This window comes from Terrapene carolina, unplaced genomic scaffold, assembly GCF_002925995.2.
Source record: "Terrapene carolina triunguis isolate 2854851 unplaced genomic scaffold, T_m_triunguis-2.0 Scaffold714, whole genome shotgun sequence".
NCBI classification, from domain to species: domain Eukaryota; kingdom Metazoa; phylum Chordata; order Testudines; family Emydidae; genus Terrapene; species Terrapene triunguis.
The window spans coordinates 14,008,352-14,028,688 of record NW_020665065.1 but is presented as its reverse complement, the minus strand read 5'-3'; the positions used below and the strand labels follow the sequence as shown (position 1 = coordinate 14,028,688).

At 49.4% G+C, this 20,337-nt stretch overlaps 1 protein-coding gene across 1 annotated transcript in view; it reads right to left on the bottom strand.

The window, feature by feature from the left end:
• Positions 1 to 2,041: 2,041 nt before the first annotated feature.
• Positions 2,042 to 20,337, bottom strand: part of EFHD2 (EF-hand domain family member D2) — a 24,499-nt gene continuing 6,203 nt past the window's right edge. The window contains exons 2-5 of the mRNA XM_024208372.3: positions 20,057 to 20,334; positions 6,568 to 6,715; positions 4,347 to 4,481; positions 2,042 to 3,689 (exon numbers count right to left, since the gene is read on the bottom strand). Of these exons, the coding sequence (XP_024064140.3) occupies positions 3,555 to 3,689; positions 4,347 to 4,481; positions 6,568 to 6,715; positions 20,057 to 20,334 (696 nt within the window). The 3' untranslated portion in view covers positions 2,042 to 3,554. The remainder of the gene's footprint in view (positions 3,690 to 4,346; positions 4,482 to 6,567; positions 6,716 to 20,056; positions 20,335 to 20,337) is intronic.

The following is a 20,337-nucleotide window of genomic DNA, read 5'->3' as shown; positions in this document are numbered from 1 at the left end:
AACCCCTTTAAGGGAGCACTAGGGGATCCCCGGCTTTGTCCAGTCCATTTTTAAGTGGCCCCAGTAATGAAGTTTCCATTACTTACCTTGAAGCTGTTACACGATCGAAGATCCACCAGCCGGACAATTTTCCTTATCTTCAGCCTGAGTGTATATCTTCTGAATTTCTTCCCAGGTCTCCTAGTTATTGTTTCCTGTACCACCACATGCTGAGTGGCAACAGGTGGACTCCATGCTTGTAAAATTAAAACTGCTGACAGAAGTGCTGTAGCCAGCATTCCAGCCATGTGCACACAGACTAGCTTCCTGGTCCCTCCTCCAAACTTCTCCTGCAACTTGTGCTCCTCCCTCAGAGTTCCATACAGCTTGGTACAGCTCCCCGGAAGGTTAGGCTGCTAATCTATGGGCAAGATGATGTCATAAGAATCATATCCCACTCTCAGAAACACATACAAACTCCTGTTGGTTTCAGTGTCTCTCTAAGAGCAGAATTTAATCCTAAAACTTCTCTCCATTTTCTAGTCTAGGCTATGGGTCTCAATCAGTGGTTCCCAAACTGGTCTGCAGAGAGTAGCTGGTGATATGGGAGAAGAGGTGTCCATGGGTTTGAGATGTGGTTGTCACTATGAAAAACCTTGGGTGTCACTGGTTTAAGCAGAACCAGGAAAAAAACAGTGAACAAAATTGCCTATTGCAATTCTACACGCTAGGTGGCAGTGTGATTTAATTCTCAATTAAACGGTCAGGTTATTTTTGCAGGGATTTCTGTATTGCTAACATAGTGGTTGGCTGTACAATACTGCAGGTGCATCTTCTGCACTGTTTCCATTTTAAGGGATAGTGACCAGAAATATTTTTGAGTAATATTTGCTGTCAGCAACGTAGAGGGGAAAAGTATACAGGTCTGTCTCATCTTACGCTGGGGTTACGTTCCGCAGTCAGCGCGTAAAGCAAAAACCGCGTATAGTCAAAATTACATTGAGTGTAATGGCAGGCGGAATCGCCCGCACTACAGGAAGAGTATTTAAATTGTTATTTTTCTCTTTTTTTGTTTTGTTTTTGCTGACCGCGTAAAGCTGAATTCGCGCATGTTAAATGCGCGTAAGACGCGACAGACCTGTATTGCTCTTCGCCACTTCAGTGTCATGCTCAATTTCAAACTGAACCTAGGGAGAGTGCACAGCTCGGGAGCTACACACGTTCACTTGCAACAAAGCTGTATAATCCTATGAGCCAACTATTAACAGTGACAACCCCTATGTTGGTAGTGACACCGGAACCATTATTAGACTGAATGGAACTAAACTTCTCTTGACCTCAGCAGAGGGGCTACCTAAGGCTAGATTCCCAAGTGGGACTTAGGTGCTTAAGGTGGCAGTCAAGCACCTAAATCCAACACGTAGGCATCACTGCCATTCACAAAACCACTGCTCTGGAGATGCTCAAGTTTCCACCGGTGAAGTCCCCTAGACTCCTATGTTTCTGCTGCTGCAGCCGCCAAAGTCCTGACATCGCTGAGCGATTCGATGCCTAACTCATGCCCAGGCAGAGAATAATAATAATAAATCCCTTTGCATTTGAAATTGACCAGGCATCAGCCACACACATGCGTAAGAAATATAGTTTTTATTTTAGTTTAGTTAAAAAAAATAATCGTACCACTGAATGGAAGTAGCTTTTGAAAAAAAAAGCAACAACTTTTAAATTCATCTGTATAAACATTTGCTAAAGAAAAGCAGTACGAGAATGGAAGAAACGAATATAATCTTTTAGCAGATAACCATATGAAAAATAATAAAGCCTCTAAATCCACCAATGGGTTTCTTCTTAAAATCTTTTACCAAAATACCGGGTTAGTCTAAAAGCAATCAAGCAATTAATTTTTCATAATGAATATGACAATCTGAATTTTGCATACCAGTGGCATGGATTTTTTAAACATTTTTTGCAGTAAACATCAACACTTAAATGTCAAGTCTTCTGTTCTCACACTTCACTTCCTCATCTGAATGACGACGTTAAGGGTTAGTTAGGGCTTTCCATGCTTACAGGCAGGCATAAAACAATTCTATTGGTTTTCATTACAAACACCACTTAGTGCAATGGAGGTTTCTGTGTATTCCAGTTGACCTCGTCATAAATGCAGTTAGACACATTAGTTAGGTGTATGGTTTCGTTACAAAACCTGAAAGGACCGAACAACGGTGATTAGAGTTTGTCCCTTTCTTTTAAAAATCACAGTGCATGCAAAAGACATATAAAAAGCACTTTTCAGAGAGGTGATTTTCCAGCCTGAATGTTTACTGGTTGTTAAAGAGCCGTAGCTGTATTCAGCAAGTTTCCCCAGCAGGCCTGTGGCTTTCCCCTCATTTTTTGCAGGTGAGGAACATGTTTAGGCCTGATACTGAGACATCCCCTGCATTCATTCTCCCACCCTGGCTCTTTCTGCACAGGGAACCGTGTCTACAAACCAACTGAGGTGACATACACAGGATTATGCCAGTGCTAGCTGCATCTTCCAGAACTAGGCTGTGGTTTTTCCCTTAACACCTCGGTACTAAGCGTTTATCAAGCGGGAATGCAGAGAGAGGCAGAGCTTGGGTCTCAAGTCAGCAATGTGCCAAGCGACTCCTGGAGGTGCTGTGAGTCCTTAACTCCCACTGCCATCAAAGGCAGCTCAGGGAACTGTCCAGATTGTAAAAAATTGTGTAACCATTTAGGACCAGTCTCTGGTGCTTAGCATCTCACAGAGAGGCAGGCCGGCCCTGCTCAAAATCCACCTTCTCATCCCCGCCCCCGGTGAAGGGAAGTGGCCTTGTCCTCATTGTATGGGCACAAAATGTTTTAAACAATACATCCAAGGCCACACAGTGAATCAGTGCCAGGATTAGAACTCAGCGTCCCCAGCTCCTCACCCCACGTTCAGTTGACTGACCCATGCTGCCTTAACGCGGGCTTTCCCACAGATGATTCTTGGAAGGGTTTCAGCTACGGGCCTTTAAAGGGACTGATTTAAAGCATTAAGTGTAGAATGTTTCCAGAAGACTACGCACACTCACAGCCGCCTGAGGCACTTCTGCACGAGCAGGAAATGCTAATCCAGAGTCCAGTACATTCAGTGCCGGGGGCATAGCCACAGTGCTTATCATACGGTTTGGTTTACAAAATGGTTCACAGCTAGAGAACACACATGAGTTCAGAGCACATGGAAAGGTTTTTTTTTTTGTTTTTTGTTTTTAAAAGCAGAGTTACACCTGCAGACGCACATCATCACAGAACAGCTAACAGACCAACGAGAAACGGCTCACCAAGTCTTCACTTGCCCTACTTACAGTGCAAGCAAACAGGATGATAAACAAAACCGTCCCTGAAGGTGGCCCAACAACTCTGGATTCACAGACAAAAATGTTCTTTAGAAATTGGTCCATTCAACCATCACTTACACAAATCATTCCGGACGTTTCCCAGCCAGCGGTTTGCTCAGCACCTCCTTGGCACTCTGTACCGTGGAAGTCCTTTCCAGGGCTGCCGCCCGCCCCCCGCCCGCCCTCGGATCATTGCTTGAAGGCGGACTGTAGTTCCTTAAAAGCGGCTTTCCTCTGTTTCATCTCCTCCGCCTGCTTCTTCTTCTCCTCCTGCTCAGCTTTGATCTCCTCTTCGAAGCGGCTGGCCTCGTTAATAGCTTGGACCTGGAAGTTCAATCGCATTTGGCAAGGGAGTCAGAAGAGCCAACCCCTCAAGGCCTTTGGCAGCAGGATCTCTCACAAAGAGCGTGAGCCAAAGCCCAGCGGAGTCTAAGGGAAACTTTCCACTGACTTCAGTGGGTTGGGGATCAGGCCCTAACAGCGAGGCTTCTAGCCGGCCCTTTGGGCACTACTCAGCTACAGATCACAATCCAACCTCGTCACGTGCGAACCAACAGCACGTGCTGGGCCGCGGCACCTCTGCTGTCCCAGTTGTGATTCAGCAGCCTCGCAAGGAAGAGCAGATGCCGCAGGCTGCAAGCCAAGCTCTACCCTCGGGGGCACGCAGCTGCCGTTGGCTCACATAGGAAACGCACGGCAACAGGGGTGTGTGTGGGGGGGGGGGGGGGGGTCGTCTGGCTCTAGAGTGGCTTTCTGTAAACCGTAGTGTGACACACACTGGTTATATAAGACATCTGAACACTGGGCACTATGGTCAAAACCATCTACCAGTCCTGGCACACACGTTACCTGCCCACCCTTTACCTTGTGATAATGGAACACGCCCTCATGTTCCCGCTCCCCTCCCCGACATCATGTATTCCCCCATCCCCCTCCTAGCTGCACTAAAATGACTTCAAGTTGTATTTTTTTCCCCCTTACTTTGGCCTCGAAGAAGCTTTTGGCTCCTTTCACGCCCTCCGTGGAGACGTCGATCTCCGAGAGCCGCGCTAAGGCGTGAAGCCCGCTGTCTTCCTGCAATTCGCCCGCCGCGGCTTTGCGGAAAATCAGGAGAAACTGTCAGAGGGAAGAGGCACAACATTGTGGTAAGTGGAACTAGGCTGGAGGACCTAAGAGAATAATCTTGAGAAGACAGACTTGCTGCCCCGTGTTATTTATTACTGACCAAGATCAGGGCCCCACTGCGCTAGGCGCTGTGCAGACACATAGGACAGTCTCTGCCCTGAAGAACGTACACAATCTCCACCGCCGAAGAGGAGAAGGAAAAGCTGAAGTGACTTTCCCAAGGCGTCACAAGCCAGCAGTGGCAGAGCTGGGAGACTCCAGGTCTCCTCAGTCTTGGTCCAGTGTCTTGGCCACTGGGCCTGGCCGGATACAAAACGTTCAGGGTCAGTTGTATCAAGCACAAGAGCACATGGTAGGAGATTGCCGTGTAACCAGGAAAGACGGGAAGCTGACAGGTTAGACACTGAAAATGAGGTCATTGGGCAGCATTACCATCTTATTTAGCGACTGTAGGACCAAACACCATGAATATTCATCTTGTGAATGATACGGAGCTGTATCACATGTCTGCTGCACATCTGCTCATTAGTATTTTAAGGGCAAGTGCCAAGATAACTGCACAGAGCAAGCCAGCATGAATGCCAGGTGCTCAGGCTTGCATGCAGCCATGTCCCTCACAGAGAATGAAGGCCCTGGCAAGTGCCTCGACAGCGCATAACCCCATTAGCAGCCAGGCAAAGTAATGCACTCACGCCTCACTTCCCTTTGTGGAAGGGGATCTCATCTGATCTGCAGAGGCTTCACTAAGACGCCCCAAGAGCGGAGTGCTTTGGCACGGACGCTGTTTATGGCGGGAAGCAGCCCGTCTCCCACAGGAAGCACGTTTAGAGCGATGCTATCCCGAGCGAGCGCCAGGGTCTCCGTGCAGTCAGCGTAACTCCCTGGAAATCTCCCGCAAGGAAAGAAGACTTTTAAATGCAAGGGGCTGCGTGTCCGCATGAGGGTCCTACCCTGAGGCTGAGACTCAAGGCTGGAGAGACCGAGAGATCTGCAGGAATGCAGCAACCTAAACACAACTGGCCCGTTAGACTTACCCCGCATTCATATAGCCCGGCAAGAGTGCACAGTGCTTCATAGGCGGAAGAATATATTAATGCCGGCCAGGAGCTTACAATCTAACCGACATAGTGATCCTCCCCTGGGTGGGGCGTCCAGAGGGGAAGACATTCTGGGGAGAGCAGGTTTAACGGTTTCTTATATTATCCTAGACAAGCTCCAGAGCAGAGATCGGTGCCAGCCGGATGCTAGGCCAGAGTGTCGAGAGGGGGTCTGAAATGAGGACAGCGAGGATGTGTGATGCAAAGGGGGAAGGAGGATTTTGTAGGCGAGATGGGCAGCATAGGCAAAGGCATAAGTAGAGGGGGGAAAGGAAGGGCACAGAAGCATCAAGGCAATAGCAGAATTAGGGATGTGAATATCGGTTAAAAAATTAACCGGTTAAACGGTTAAAATTATATCAATCACAGCCCAGCGTTGTGGCCTCCAGGTTGAAGTTGCCAGCTGTGACACCGCCTGAATGCAGTTTCTCTGGCATTTAAGCACAAGCGTCTCCCCAGGACACAGCTGCTATAGACATTTATACGGGGCACGTGTTGAATTCTCCTGCCTTCGACTGGGAGGCCATTCCCTTAGGGCTGTGGCAGGAGAAACAGGCTGGTGGATCTGGAAACGGACTCCAAGCTGACCCAGTCTAGCCCTCTCAAGCATTTCTAACACACCCATCACCATGATATCTACATCCTTCTACAGGAGCCTAGACACATCAGAAGTGCTTTTAGCGAGCTACTTTCTAGGGCAAGAGCCAGTCTTGCTGAATGCGCATAGCACAGATATTCAGTGGTGGAGGGCTCGGAGGCACATGCAGCGTGATTAGCTATACACTGTAACCGAGGGTACAAAGATCACCATGGAGCGAGTGAAGGAGCAGTTGTCCTGCCCTGCCAGAGAAGAGAAACATCTAAAAATCTCAGTGTCCCCGGAGAGGATCAGGTGCTTCCATGGATCGGGCACACAAACCAGGATGGGCGTACTGTCCTGGAGCACTCGCCCTGATACTGCTCACTAGAGAAGACCTTACCTCCCGGAAGCTAAGTTTGCCGTCAAAATCTTCGTCTACTTCTTTGATCATATTTTTCAGCCCAAGGTGCGTTTGTGATGCTCCTAGTTTTTCCATCATTAGCTTCAATTCCATCAGGTCAATGAAGCCATCTTTCCCCGCGTCATACCTAAGAGACAGAAACAATAACTACAGACACCAGCTTCCCTTCAGAAGTAGCTATTTCAGATCCTGTGAATTTGCCTCTGTCTTATCAGCATTCTTCTAGAAGGCCCTGTCCTATACTCCCCATCAGTGCTGCCTTTGCAAGCCCATCTGTACCATCTCTCTACACCGTGGATTCATCAAATACCATGGAGTCAGTGGAACTCGGGGACTTCAGTATCAAATGATCAGGCCTCTCCCAGTAAAGCTAAATGTTAGCTTAGCTAAAGTCTTAGCTGTCATCCTCTGTGGGCAGCAGCCTCTAGAGGGAGACATGATCACAAATTATGGGTGACATTTACCTTCCTCTCCCCACAGGGCCAAGCAGGAGGGGCATATATAACATATGAAGAGTGAAATCTACCTCCGTATAGGAGACCAGCAGAAGTGATGCACAGAGATAGTACTGACCCTCTGATGCTTCACTACAGCCTAGGGTGACCAGATGTCCCGATTTTATAGGGTCAGTCCCGATTTTGGGGGCTTTTTCTTATATAGGCACCTATTACCCCCCCACCCCTTGTCCCGGTTTTTTACACTTGCTATCTGGTCACCCTACTACAGCCCCTCCTGAACGGCTAGTTCTCAATCAAAAAAGAAACGTAACTCCGCAGAGCTTCATTCCAGCTGGCAGAGAGTGAATCGAAGACCTTTGCCTAGAGCCCCTGGCCTGGGATTGAACGACTCACCCAGTAAATGCAATCCCCTTCCTGCTCAGGACCCTGAAGCTCTAACTTTCAGTTCCCTCTCCAGCAACACAACACACACACACGGTAAAAGCAGCTACAGTTATTGACATTCAGATCCTGCTTAGGAAGCTGATTTACTGCCCAATGGTACAATTTCCCCACTGTACAAAAGCCGACCAGGCGAATACCACAGCAGGAAGTTTGCAGCCCAGAATAAAATAAGTGCTTAAAACCATAGATCTGCCTTTGTCTCTTAATGGCCTACCCCCATGCACTATGCAGCCTGTTGTCACTGAGTACAAATAAGAGTTAAGGTACAGCTCAGCCCTTCCATTCTACTTAGTGGGTGAGTCTGTTTGCTTTCCAGCCTCCGATCCAGGCAATAGCCGGAGCTTATCACAATGTCCACAAAGAACGCCATGCTAAGGACAAAGACCAGACTCTGTGTGGGTGCGGAAAGAGCACGGGGACATGCCAGCCCGAATGGGGCAAGGCAGGAAGCAAAAACAGGATGCATTTCAACACCACGCTACTGATTGTACAGAGTGCAATGGCTTGCAAACAGACAAGGACAAAGCAAACAAAGGAGGAAATTACAGAGTTGGCTGTGGGGGTTTTTGCACCATTAAAATATTTCTTCTACTTATTGTTCCAAAAATTGTACAGGGAGCATAAACAAAACCAGAACTTACTACAGCAGTCACTCTAAGACAAGACTCGGGGCAGCCCTAGAAAGTGAGCAGAAGTTCGGGTAATGTGCCATCACCTCCTTCAGCAGAGGTTCCAAGGCCAGAAGGGACCACTGATCATCCAGTCTGACCTCCCATATAGCACAGGGCAGGGAACGGCCCCACGATCATTCCTAGAGCAGAGTTTTTAGAAAAACACCCCATCGTGATTTTAAAATGGTCAGTGATGGAGAATCCACCATGAGCCTTGGTTAATTATCCTCACTGTCAAAAATATATGCCTTATTTCCGGTCTGAATTTGTCTAGCTTCAACGTCCAGCCATGGGATTATGCGTTAACCCTTTCTCTGCTTGATTTAAGAGCCCATTATTAAATATTTGTTCCCCACGCAGAGATTTATAGCCTGTTATCAAGTCACCTTTTTAACCTTCTCTTTGTTAAACTGAACAGATTTAGCTAAATAGATGGAATGGCAGCACTTTGGCAGTCTCAGAACACTCTGTATCAAGCAATGGCTCTTAAACGGCTTGCGGGAAGAGAGGGAGAGAGAATTGGCACCAGCCTCCAGGCCTGGCAGCTGAACTGGGAATATCAGACATGCAGAGCCCAGCTGTAAGAGGTGTCTTACAGATCTCCAGCTGGTGGCTTCAGCCTGTTACAGAGACATCTTTATGGAGCTTGGCGGCTGCACTCCAAGTTGAGTACTCTCAGGAGCAGGAATTTTGTTTCCCACTCTGAAGAAGAGACGGCACATTCAGATATGAAATTAGCTACCGGGACGGGAGGAAAAGCAATTAAGAATCTGCACATTCTAGGAAAGCCTCTTCACCCCCTCAGTGTGCAGATGATCTTCCTGGTGAGGGGTATAAAACCTTCCTGTTAAAGAAATGAACAGTGGAAACCACACACCTCCCTAGAGGCTTATGATATTGTGAGGTTTTAGATGAAGATCGGGTTCCTCTAAAGTCTCCCAGGTCAATGAATCAGCATGTATTTAAAAATAGTAGCCAGAACGTAGATAGCCAGGATGTGGCTGGAAGGACCTAGTATCGAATCTCATCACCAGGCATGTACCAATGGACCTCAAAACACCCTCAGTCTCCTCTCTTAGTTTCATCTCTGGCTAGGCATTCTCTGTAACTAAGGAGTGCATAGAGAGACATGAAGTTTTATCATCCTCAGATGCAGGCCCCCAATTCACGCTGCAAGAGCTCCGTGGCTGCAATTACTGGTACCAGTGTTGCTTATGATCCACTGTGTCCTGGCCCAGGGTTTCCCCATAAGGACATCAAGGGTTCCCCATAAGGACGCTGATATCCCACTATAATAATAGTCAAGGTTCATGGTGAACATGCCCCATAAATCCCATCACAGAACATGGTTGTGCTGAACGTTTATAGCAAGCATTAAGATGAGACCGGCCGTGCTTTGGTGGCTTACTCAAGATGGCTTTGGGTGTGTTTCAAAACCACCGGAGGCATGCGTGAGACCACTAAAGGCACCCGAGAGTGTCTTTTTATAGCATCTAGTTTTACTTTTGACTTAAATGAGATTGGTTTGCAATGGTATTCGAGCCCTCCAGGACACATCCAAGCGCTCCATTTGCTCACCGCTCTCGGGGCTTAGAATGCACTTGCACTAAGCATTACCAGCCCCACTAAAAGGCTCCCTGCAGGGGGGAGTGGATGCTTTTCGAATGACACTTTGTGTTATTTCTGAAATGAATACTCCAGATGCTTTTCTCCCCAGTGAAGCGTGCACCACTTCAGCTAAACAATTTGTTGCAGTACAAGAGGAGCTTTTCCAGGTAAATCTTGCCACCGCTACCAAGCATGGAAGATTGGTTTGAGACCTGTGCCTTGATAATCCCCCTTCAACCTCAGCCTCAGGAGGTCATCTAGTCCAACCCCCTGCTCAAAGCAGGACCAACCCCAACTATATCCCAGCCAGGGCTTTGTCAAGCCGGGCCTTAAAAACCTCTAAGGATGGAGATTCCACCACCTCCCTAGGTAACCCATTCCAGTGCTTCACCATCCTCCTAGTGGAATAGTGTTTCCTAATATCCAACCTAGATCTTCCCCACTGCAACTTGAGACCATTACTCCTTGTTCTGTCATCTGCCACCACGGAGAACAGCCGAGCTCCATCCTCTTTGGAACCCCCCTTCACGTAGTTGAAGGCTGTTAACATATTCCCCCCCCTCACTCTTCTCTTCTCTTCTGCAGACTAAACTAGCCCAGTTCCCTCAGCCTCTCCTCGTAAGTCATTAACACATCCCAGGCACATTTCACTAAACACCTGGTGTCTGACAGAGTAGATCCCAGCAACATCAGGCAGGAATTTCTCCATCTCCTTGAGCTGAATTGTTCAGAAGGACGATTTATAGGTTTGATCTGGACGATCGCTGCACCTAGCACAGGTCTCCCAGCACTGCTTGATAGTTCCCCCTCAGCGGTTCTCTTTCTTACTTAGCATTTTTCCATCTTCAAAGCCCTTTGCAGACATCCTCCCAACACCCTTCTGGGACAGGAAGATATTCTTACAGGTTTATAGATGGGGAGAAGCCCGTGGTCAGAAAGCGGAGCTCAGAACTCAGGAATTCCTGGCTCACCATTCGAGTGGGTAATTCAATGATCTGGAGCGGGGAGCCCCGATTTCAGAAGTACTGAACTCCAGCTGAATGGCAGCCCCACTTGCTTCAAGATGGTACAAAGGGTTGGGTTTGTAGAACCAGCAGGTCAATGTCCGGTCTACAAAAATGAAGCCGGAACAGGCGGATTTAGAGTTAGTGGGGCCCTGTGTGCAGCTTCATTTTCGGGGCCCACCCCTGGGGAGCCAGCCAAGAAAAATAACATTGTCTCTTATCTCCCCCCCACCATTTTTCATTCTTTTTTTCTTTAGCCTCCTCCTGTATTATAAGTAATGGGAAGTAAATGAAAATAAAGTGAGGTACCTTGATTGGGGCAGGGGGTTGGGGGGCAGGAGGCAGGCTCTGGGAGGAAGTTTGAGTGCTGGAGGCAGGCTCTGGGCTGGGGCAGGGGGTTGGGGTGTGGGAGGGGGTGAGGGCTCTAGGAGGAAGTTTAGGTGTGGGGTGCAGGTTGTGGGAGGGGTGCGGGAGGGGGGCAGCGCTTACCTCAGGCGGCACAGCTCCCGAAGCAACCGACATACACACCGTCCGTCAGCGACTCCTAAGTGGGGGGAGTTGGGGGGTCTCCGTGCACTGCCTCCCGCAGGTGCCGCCCCCGCAGCTCCCATTGGCCGCAGTTCCTGGCCAATGGGAGCTGCGGAGTCGGCGCTTGGGGCAGGGGCAGCGCACGGAATCCCCCCCACCCCTTCAGGGGCCGCAGAGACATGCTGGCTGCTTCCGGGAGCAAAGCAGCGTGGAGGGAGGGAGGCAGTGTGGGCAGGGAGCTGCCTTAGCCCTGCTGCTGGCACGTCTCTGCATGCCCCTTGGGGGGAGGGGGAGCAGCAGGTCTCCGTGCATTGCCTGGGGCGAGGGCAACCTTTGGAGCTGACTCTTCCCCCTCCCCGCCCACCAGGGGCGCGCAGAGACTTGCCAGCAGCCAGCCACTTCCGGGAGCAGCATGGTACCACCGACCACGGCATGCAGGCAGCCTGCCTGCCTGAGGCCCGCTGCGCCGCCGGCCGGGACTCGGGGGCAGGTTGTCAGGTATTTGTCCTGCATTTTGGGATGCCCCTCTGTTGTTGGGGGCCCCGTGCCACCGCACGGTTTATTTCATGGTAAATCCGCTCCTGAGCCGCAAAACATATCAGGTGGGGGAGGCGGGGAAAGAGTTTAATCTTCCAGTTTGCCAGGGTTGGAAACAAGCCTCGTACAGCATTGGAAAGATGGAGCTCGCTGCTTCCCGGGGATACCCAACGCTCTCCGTTAGACACAGCGCGTCAGGAAGCGTCCCTTAAATCTCTGCCTGGCCCCTCAGACGAGCAGAGCCTTTCTGGCACTGGCCCAGGGATTAACAGAGCAAAGGCCTTGGATCAGGGTAATTTCCGGTCCTGAAAGCGAGATCTGAAAACGCTCCAGGCAATTCTCATAATTGTGCTTAGGAATTTGGGGATGGAAAGTCTCGGCTGTGCCTTGTCTGATCCTGTGTGAGCAGAGACCTGCTTTTGAGTCCCGGCTGCCAGCGGGGGGGGCAGTTCGCGATACCTGACACCCATGCTGCTAGCCGAAGTGGAGAGCTACCTTGCAGCACAAACAAAGACTTAGTCATTTTACACCTTTGGGAGCTAGCATGGTGAGTAACGGGCGGTGGGCCAACATTCCAGACTGCCTCCCATCAAGTATCTTGCCTGCAGAACATTCATCCAGCCCCAGCTTGTGCCGTCCGCTGCCAGAGGACAATGTTCCCCACACTGAGCAGAAGAGAGGAGCGCGTGGGGCTGCTCCGACAGCCGTCTCTCTGCTCTATTCATTACGGACAACTTAGCGTAACTCACGACTTCACCACTTGTGCGTGGAACACTCTCTCCCCTGCACGGGAAGGCCCGAAGATCCCCGTGGCGTGTCTCTAGCCTCTCTGGCTGTCCTGGAGTGAAATCAGACCCGTGACACACAGACCGGGGGATAGGTCCCCACCCCCAAGGAACCCGCCAGTTGTGCTGGCTCCAGAGGCGGCAGCAGAGGGTCTGGCTTCTCCTCTGCAGGGCGCTGAACAGAACCATTTGATTCCTCTGTTCAGAATTCCTTGAGGCAGCCCCTAGAGAATTAGTGATCCACATGGCTGGGATCCTCGAGCTGCTGCAGTGACTCGTGTGTTGGAGAGGGTGGGCACAGCGAAGAGATTCCCAGACAGACATGTATCCCTTGGCTTCGCTCCTCCAAGAATGCCTAAAAGGGCCAGGCCAGGCTCGCCTTGCAGGGAGGGGTCAGCCTCACCCTCCCCTCGCAGGGAGGAGTCAGCCTCGCCCTCCCCTCCCTGCCACAGTAGCTCCAGCGAGGATGAGCTGGAGGGCAGTGCCCTGGGGCCACGTCAGCTGCTGACTCTGATCCTAGTGTTAAGCACCCAGCAGGGAAATTGGGCTCTTAGATGTGGGCCAGTCAGCACCCCCATTGCCCTCAGAGCTCAGTGGCAGAGGGACTTCTTGGCGCTGTCCAGCTGCAGGAATCCGGCACTTTGCCACCCTCAGCAAAGCACCGGTGATCCGGAAAACACGCCCATGCCCACCTGATCATTTCCTTTCTTCCACCAGGAAAGACCACAGATTGGTCCCACCTTGTTCGTTACCGCAAGCAAGACTCTCTTCCCTCAGGGGGGAGTAGTTGTGTTTAGGCTCTGCAACAAGCAGTCGCTGTAATCGCAGCTAGAGCTGGGGCCGAGTAAGGCGTGCCTAGCAGCTTTGAAGCTGTCATGCGAGGGGAGCAGAGGCTTTTCACAGTGCAGAGCCTAGAACTGAGCCAGCCTGTGACTCAGGGGTGCAATTTGCTTTGGTAGCAGCAATGGTTCTCTCAGGTAGGGTGACCCGATGTCCCGATTTTATAGGGACAGTCCCGATTTTGGGGTCTTTTTCTTATATAGGCGCCTATCACCCCCCACCCCCATCCCGATTTTTCACACTTGCTGTCTGGTCACCCTAGTTCTCTGACCTCTCACGCCACATGCTCTGTGGACCCTCCTACTAGAGTAGAAGAAAGGAAGTTCTCATGGAAGCCTGGATACATTTGGTTGAACATGTAGCTGATGACAAAGCCAGCCTGGGAGGAAAAACAAAACAAAACAGCTTCTCTCTAGACTGGATTCTCACCAAAGAGCAACAAATGCAGCTCCAATTCAGCACCTGCCTTGAAGATCGCACCCTGAATTAAGCACATGCCCCTATTTCCCCCTTCCTTAAGTTATTCTAGGGATCCATTTTAACTTCAGTGTGTTAGCCTGGGCTATAGAGCAAATCTCCCCTCTCGCTAGCCCGACTCACGCTTTGCGAGCCAGGGCTGGTAGCCACTCTCTTGCTGAAAATCCCGCCGTCCTCAGTTCCTCCTCTTCCCCAAATCAGTGGGGTCAATTCAATGCAGCATTTCAACAGAGCCTCTGTCTGGGTAACATTAAATACACCCTGTGGATGAATTATTGCAGTGTTGCAAATTCCCACTGCTTCCTAACTTGGAAAGGGGGATTACCTCTCCTGGAGACAGGCTTTAATTGTGCTCCTAATCGCTGGCTAAGTGGTAAATGACCCCATTATTAGCAACCTCAAAAGAAGCATCATTAGAGCATTTCTGTGTCAGAAGGGTCAGTCAACGGCCCCTTCAAATTCTTTGCTAGCGAGCTCTTCCTGCTTGCCTTACTTAAGTCTTCCCCAGTTCTTTGCCTCATTAAACAGGACCGTCCCAGGAACCCTTCATAATTTAAAACAGCTATGTTTACCAGTTTGGCGCCAACAGATCTAATAAGGATTTGGCCAGGCAAAGAGGACAAGGCCGAACTATGTTAAAATCAGGCTCCTAGTTAGAGACAGCATTGTCTTTGCCTTGGTTTAACCCCAGTCGCACCGGGTTCTCTCTGCTGGCACCAACCACGCAGGATTTTTAGAAGTCGGGACGTAAAGCCTGTGTAGATGGAATCTGGCCGATTCCAAGATTCTAGACTCTTGGAAGTAACGGGGCTGCAATCAGAGGTGCTGGATAGGAGGGGATGGACAGTTTCTCTCTCTGAGGAAGAAGTATCCCCCAATCTGCCATCTCCTTTCAGGAAGAGAGCACAGCGCAGAATTCAGCCACATCTAGCAGCATTTTGTCTGACATTATATATTATACTGTAGGCAAACAAGTACTGATTAGATCTCTGCCACAGCTACTTCAGGGAAGAGAGATGACTAAGTATGTGACTGACCTAGACTATAGAAGCAGATGACTGTATTTCCTGTGTCTTTCTAAGCCTCTCGTTCTATGGTCTCCTTATAAAAATACTTAATTGCTGTAGCAGAGAGAAACACACACACCCAAGAGACTGCAGAAAGCAGTGAGCTCATTTCACATTAAGTTTAAAGGTATTTGCAACTTAATGAACTAAACGCAAGTATGTTGCTAGCAAGGTGGCCTTTTGAGCAGCAGCTAATAAATGCAGAACCAAAAATACACCCCACAACTCAGAAGAAAGCCAACGGGGGTAGAAGAGGAACAGCCTGCAAGCCTGTAAAGGAGGAGAAAAGCAGAACAAGAAAAAAACAGCACTGAAGGAAGAGAAGTAAAACCTCTAAAGCAGGAACAAGCTAACCCAGCTTTGGAGGTGGACTGACTTTAATCTTTACCTATGTGGTTCTGGTGACTAGGAAGGAGAAATAATTTAAGGCTAACCCTTTTGTTCTTTACAAGATTAGGGGAGAAGCAGAACTTAACAGAGGGATAATTCATGGGCAGAGCATTACTTCTGCAACCTTTTCATTTTACAAGGTGTTTTAATTGTTACTTTCCCTTCTGGACATCTACAAAAATGCCTTAAACTGACTTAGGAAGTGGGGGGAAGGTTAAAGTCAGGGTCCTGTAGGTCAGTGTTTCTCAAACTGGGGCCGCTGCTTGTGTAAGGAAAGCCCCTGGTGGGCCGGGCCGGTTTGTTTACCTGCCCCGTCCGCAAGTCTGGCCGATCGCGGCTCCCACTGGCCGCGGTTCGCTGCTCCAGGCCAATGGGAGCTGCTGGAAGTGGCGGCCAGTACGTTCCTCAGCCTGCGCCGCTTCCAGCAGCTCCCATTGGCCCAGAGCAGCGAATCGCAGGCACTGGGAGCTGCGATCGGCCGGACCTGCGGACGGGGCAGGTAACCAAACCGGCCCGGCCCGCCAGGGGCTTTCCCTGAACAAGCGGTGGCCCCAGTTTGAGAAACACTGATCTAGGTTCTGTTACACACACACACACACACACGCACACGCCCCCGTGAGCTTTGCAAGCTCTGCCACAGGCCGGCACAGCTACACTACAAGAGATTAAAATCTCATTTGGTTCTGAGCAAGTAGCAATTTGCTGAATTCAATGCGACATCTAAGCCACTGTCTGAGGGCCTGATCCAAAGACCAAGGAAGTCAACGAGACACTTTCCCTTGACCAGCTCTGAATCACATCTCGGGTTAATACCCTGAAAGGGAAGCAGGAGGAGGGAGAGAGAATGAGAGAAACAGTCCGTTCAGTAGGTTTTAAAAATGAAGAACAAGGGAGATCACTCATAGGTAGATTACAGAGCAGCTAATTACAAAATGCATGGGCAATGCTAGGAGATCTCAGGACCCAGACCGGTAACCCTTACTCACATGAACTGTCCCAATGATTATGAAAAGTGAGCTCTGAAAACCTTAATACAAACACACATTTAGAAACTGAATGCCTCGTGCTATGATTAATCACTTCCCTAACACTGCGGTGGCCTTGGGCACTGGTGCACCTCGCTTCCTCCTGTTCTCTAACTGTGACATATAACAGTTTAGTCTCCCGTGGGCTCTGGTGCTTGGGTTTAGTGGGAGGGTGCTGGGTGGTGTCGGTGGCCTGTAATATACTGGAGGAAAGACTAGATGAGCTGATTGTCCCTTCTGATCTTGAACTCTATGACTCTTTGATTCCACTAGGATCCATGGGGCGAGTATACATCTCAGGCCTCAATGGAGAAAAACTTCCCACAGACCCTCATAGTTTATCTACCAAATATCTAACACAATCAGAACAGGGGCAGTCTTGTCACTGAAAAAGGCATCTGTGGCAAAAGAGGAGCAGCAGATTCATCTATGTCCATGTGAAAATCTTCAGCAAACAAGTCAGATACAGAGAAACTAACACAAGACTTTGACAGGGATTGCCACTGTTCTAGTTTTCATCAATATATACACAATACAGGCAAATCCAGAAAGTAACTTGAACTTGTATTCTGGCTACCTGGATTTGCCAGTGGTTTTGGGATTTGGAATTCTCTAGATTTTGCTAGTTCTCCAAGTTATGCCAGCTGCACTGGCTTGATACATAAGAATGCAATTTGCTTTGCTTTACTCTGCAATCTAGCCTTACAGCTCCCACACAGACTCTCACTCCTCATGCTGCAGCAAAATGCTCGGAAGTGTGTTCAACTAAGTAACATTAGAACAAATGAGTCGAGTGTGTAGAAACTGCTCACTCTGTAGTTCTGTAATCAGAAGTAGGCGTTACAGCTGGGCCAGAATACGGCCAGACACAGCTTTTGGCCAACAATGCAGCATTTCCTCGTTTTAGACTGCAACATACAATGCCTATCCCTGAGCAGTGGGTTGTACTCCAATTTTAAAAGAACAAACACAGGTCAGAACTGGTCCAAAATTAAGATCTCTGTAGCCAGGAAAAATGTAAGTTTTGGCAGAGAAAGATTAACAAACCCCAAACAAACATTCCAAAACCATGCAGCAGAACTATCACAGTGCAAAGCATCTGGAAGTGAAATTGACTAGGAACTTACTGTAAACAAAAGTATAACTAGTCCATTTTTAATGTCCAAGCAGAAAAACATTAAAAAAAAGCCCATCATAGAGAAAAGTTACTTAGTCAAACAAAGCGTTTCCAGTATAATTTCAGATTTTGTAACAGATGAGGAAATGTGTTTTTTCCCCAATAACATCTCACTTCGTTCCATCACTGCATTTATTTTAAATCAGTGTCAGAGTTTAAAGCCAGAAGGGACCATTAGATCATCTCCTCTGACCTTCTGTATGTCACAGGCCATTAAAATTCACCTACTTACTCCTGTGTGGAGCCCAATTAAGAGCTTATGGACCAATGGCCTGAACAGCCTTATGTTTTTTTAGTGCAGCCTTTCTAGTTAACACACTCAAACTCTCTAAATATTTGTTCCTAGACTGATTAAGCTAAACACTGTTTAAATAAATGGCTAACAACATATGTCATGTCTCAGCGGGATGCTAATTTAAAATAGTTGAGCAGGAAAGGTCAGGATTTAAAGAGCAATGACAGGACCTTATATTGATAGTAGTAACATACACAGAGCAGCATCCTTTCCACCTATTTCATCCCTGTTCCTACCTATTGAAGCCAATAGTAAAACTCCCAGCAGTGGTGCAAGATTGGGCCCTCGAAGCATTACACAATTGACCAAGCGCATTATGGGATTTTTCCACTTTGCTTTGAAGCATTTGGTGCTGGCCAATGCCAGAGGCAGGATACCAGACTACACGGCCCATTAATGTGATCTGTATTCCCGGAATTTTAACTTGTTACACTGAGAAGGTAATAAGAACGAGGAGGACTTGTGGCACCTTAGAGACTAACAAATTTATTTGAGCATAAGCTTTCGTGGGCATCCGATGAAGTGGGTTTTAGCCCATGAAAACTTATGCTCAAATAAATTTGTTAGTTTCTAAGGTGCCACAAGGACTCCTCCTCCTTTTTGCTGACACAGACTAACACGGCTACCACTCTGAAACCTGAGAAGGTAATGTTTGAACATCAAGTTATATATAAACCGGTTTTTACAGAGGAGATCCAGTCTATTTTACTTATTAATGTTGCAGCTTGTAACTTAACCCATAGTCTGCAGAATTCTTATGTTTCCAGAAGATCAAAAGTTATTTTTCTTTTCAGTTTCCATGAGAAATTTCTACAACTCTAAGGTTTATTCTCTGATAGTCGCTGTTAGTGACTAGTGATAACTTATTTGAAGCATGCTAGTACAGTAATTGTCAGAGCGCGAGCCTCAGGAGGGACTGAATGGAGACCAACCGAAAAGAGGAATACAGCAGAAATTAATAGAGCAGGAAGTGTTGCTCTGATGTGTGAAATGTATTGCCATGTCAGGTTTTTCTAAAAGTTGCCTCTTATACTCTAACTCTACTAAAATGAGCAATGTCTGCAAAGCATAACGCCACAGGCAGGGCCTGGTTTGTTGGGAAGAGATAGAAGGATTTTCTTGTTAAACCCAAAACGAGAGCAAGTCATCTCCAATTCTGGAAGCAGAACTTACACACACACGCACACCACAAAAAAAGGAACAAGATTTCCTAAGCTTTAACTATTACAAAAGCAGCACTGGGTATTATCTCAGCATGCAGCAGAAATGCTAATCACCCTCACACCACTAGTCCTTCTTGTGCAGGGTCAACTTCTTCTGTAGATGTCTGGAGGCTTCACACCTTTGCCAGACTCACTTAAGAGGAGAGGGGAGTTTGTGCAGATATCGTTTCCCTCTTCTATCCACAGGCACGTTGCACACCCTGCTTTAAATCAAAAGCCCAGCCTCTCTAATGCAGCTAGGTCTGGCAGTCTTTTGGGGGAGGAAAGGGGGAAATCCTCATGCTCCTAATGTAACCATTCCTACTCCCCCCAGTGTCACATGGCTGTGATCGCAAAGCCTGCCAGAAGCAAGCAGAACAACCTCCCACCCCACTTGTGTGCATAGGTCAGTGATGCCCCACGGGGCAGATTAGTGTCCCGGGGAAATTCTCCCCCAAGACAGAGTTTGTTCTTCACCTGGGGCAGGCGATGAGGATGGGGAAGCGGGTGGATTTGCTCCCCAGGAGGGGAAGGAAGGGGGCTGGATTCCCCCCAACCAGAGTTTGATCCACCAGGAAAACAAGTGTCTCTCCCCAGAGGAAGGAGGGCTGGGGAGGAGGATCTCCACCATCTCCACCCAGTACTCGGTGTTTGCAAGTGGCTCCATCCATGCCCTGTCGTGTGTGGTTGGGGGGGATCCCCTTCTCCCCCGGCACCGAAGGTCCCCCCCTCCCCCGGGCTTTAGAGGGGTCACTTTCCCGGTCCCCAACACCGGCTCCCGGGGGAGCTGCTCAATTCCTCGGTCCTCCTCTTCCCTGGCACTCACTGCACCACCTTACATGGCCCCTGACCGCCATGCGCCCCGGGCGCTCCCTGCCCGGCCCCTGCCCCCCCCCCGCCCCCCCCCCCCCCCCCCCCCCCCCCCGGACCCCCCGTGCCCCCCCCGGCCCGGGCACTCACTGCCGGAAGAGACGCTCCATGTCGCGGATCTGCCGGCGGGAGAACTCGCGGAACTCGGTGTAGGGATTGAAGACCTTGCGGCCGCCGCCCGGCGAGAGCTCCCCGCCGCCCTGGTTGAGCTCCGTGCGCCGCTGCAGCTTGGCGCTCAGCTCGCCATCCGCGCCGCCGCCCAGGGGCTCCGGGCCGTCGGGCTCGGGCTCCGCCGCCTCCCCGTTCTGCCCCTCGGGCCCGCCGCCCTCCTCCTCGAGCTGCAGCCGGCGGCCCAGCTTGCTGGCCAGCTC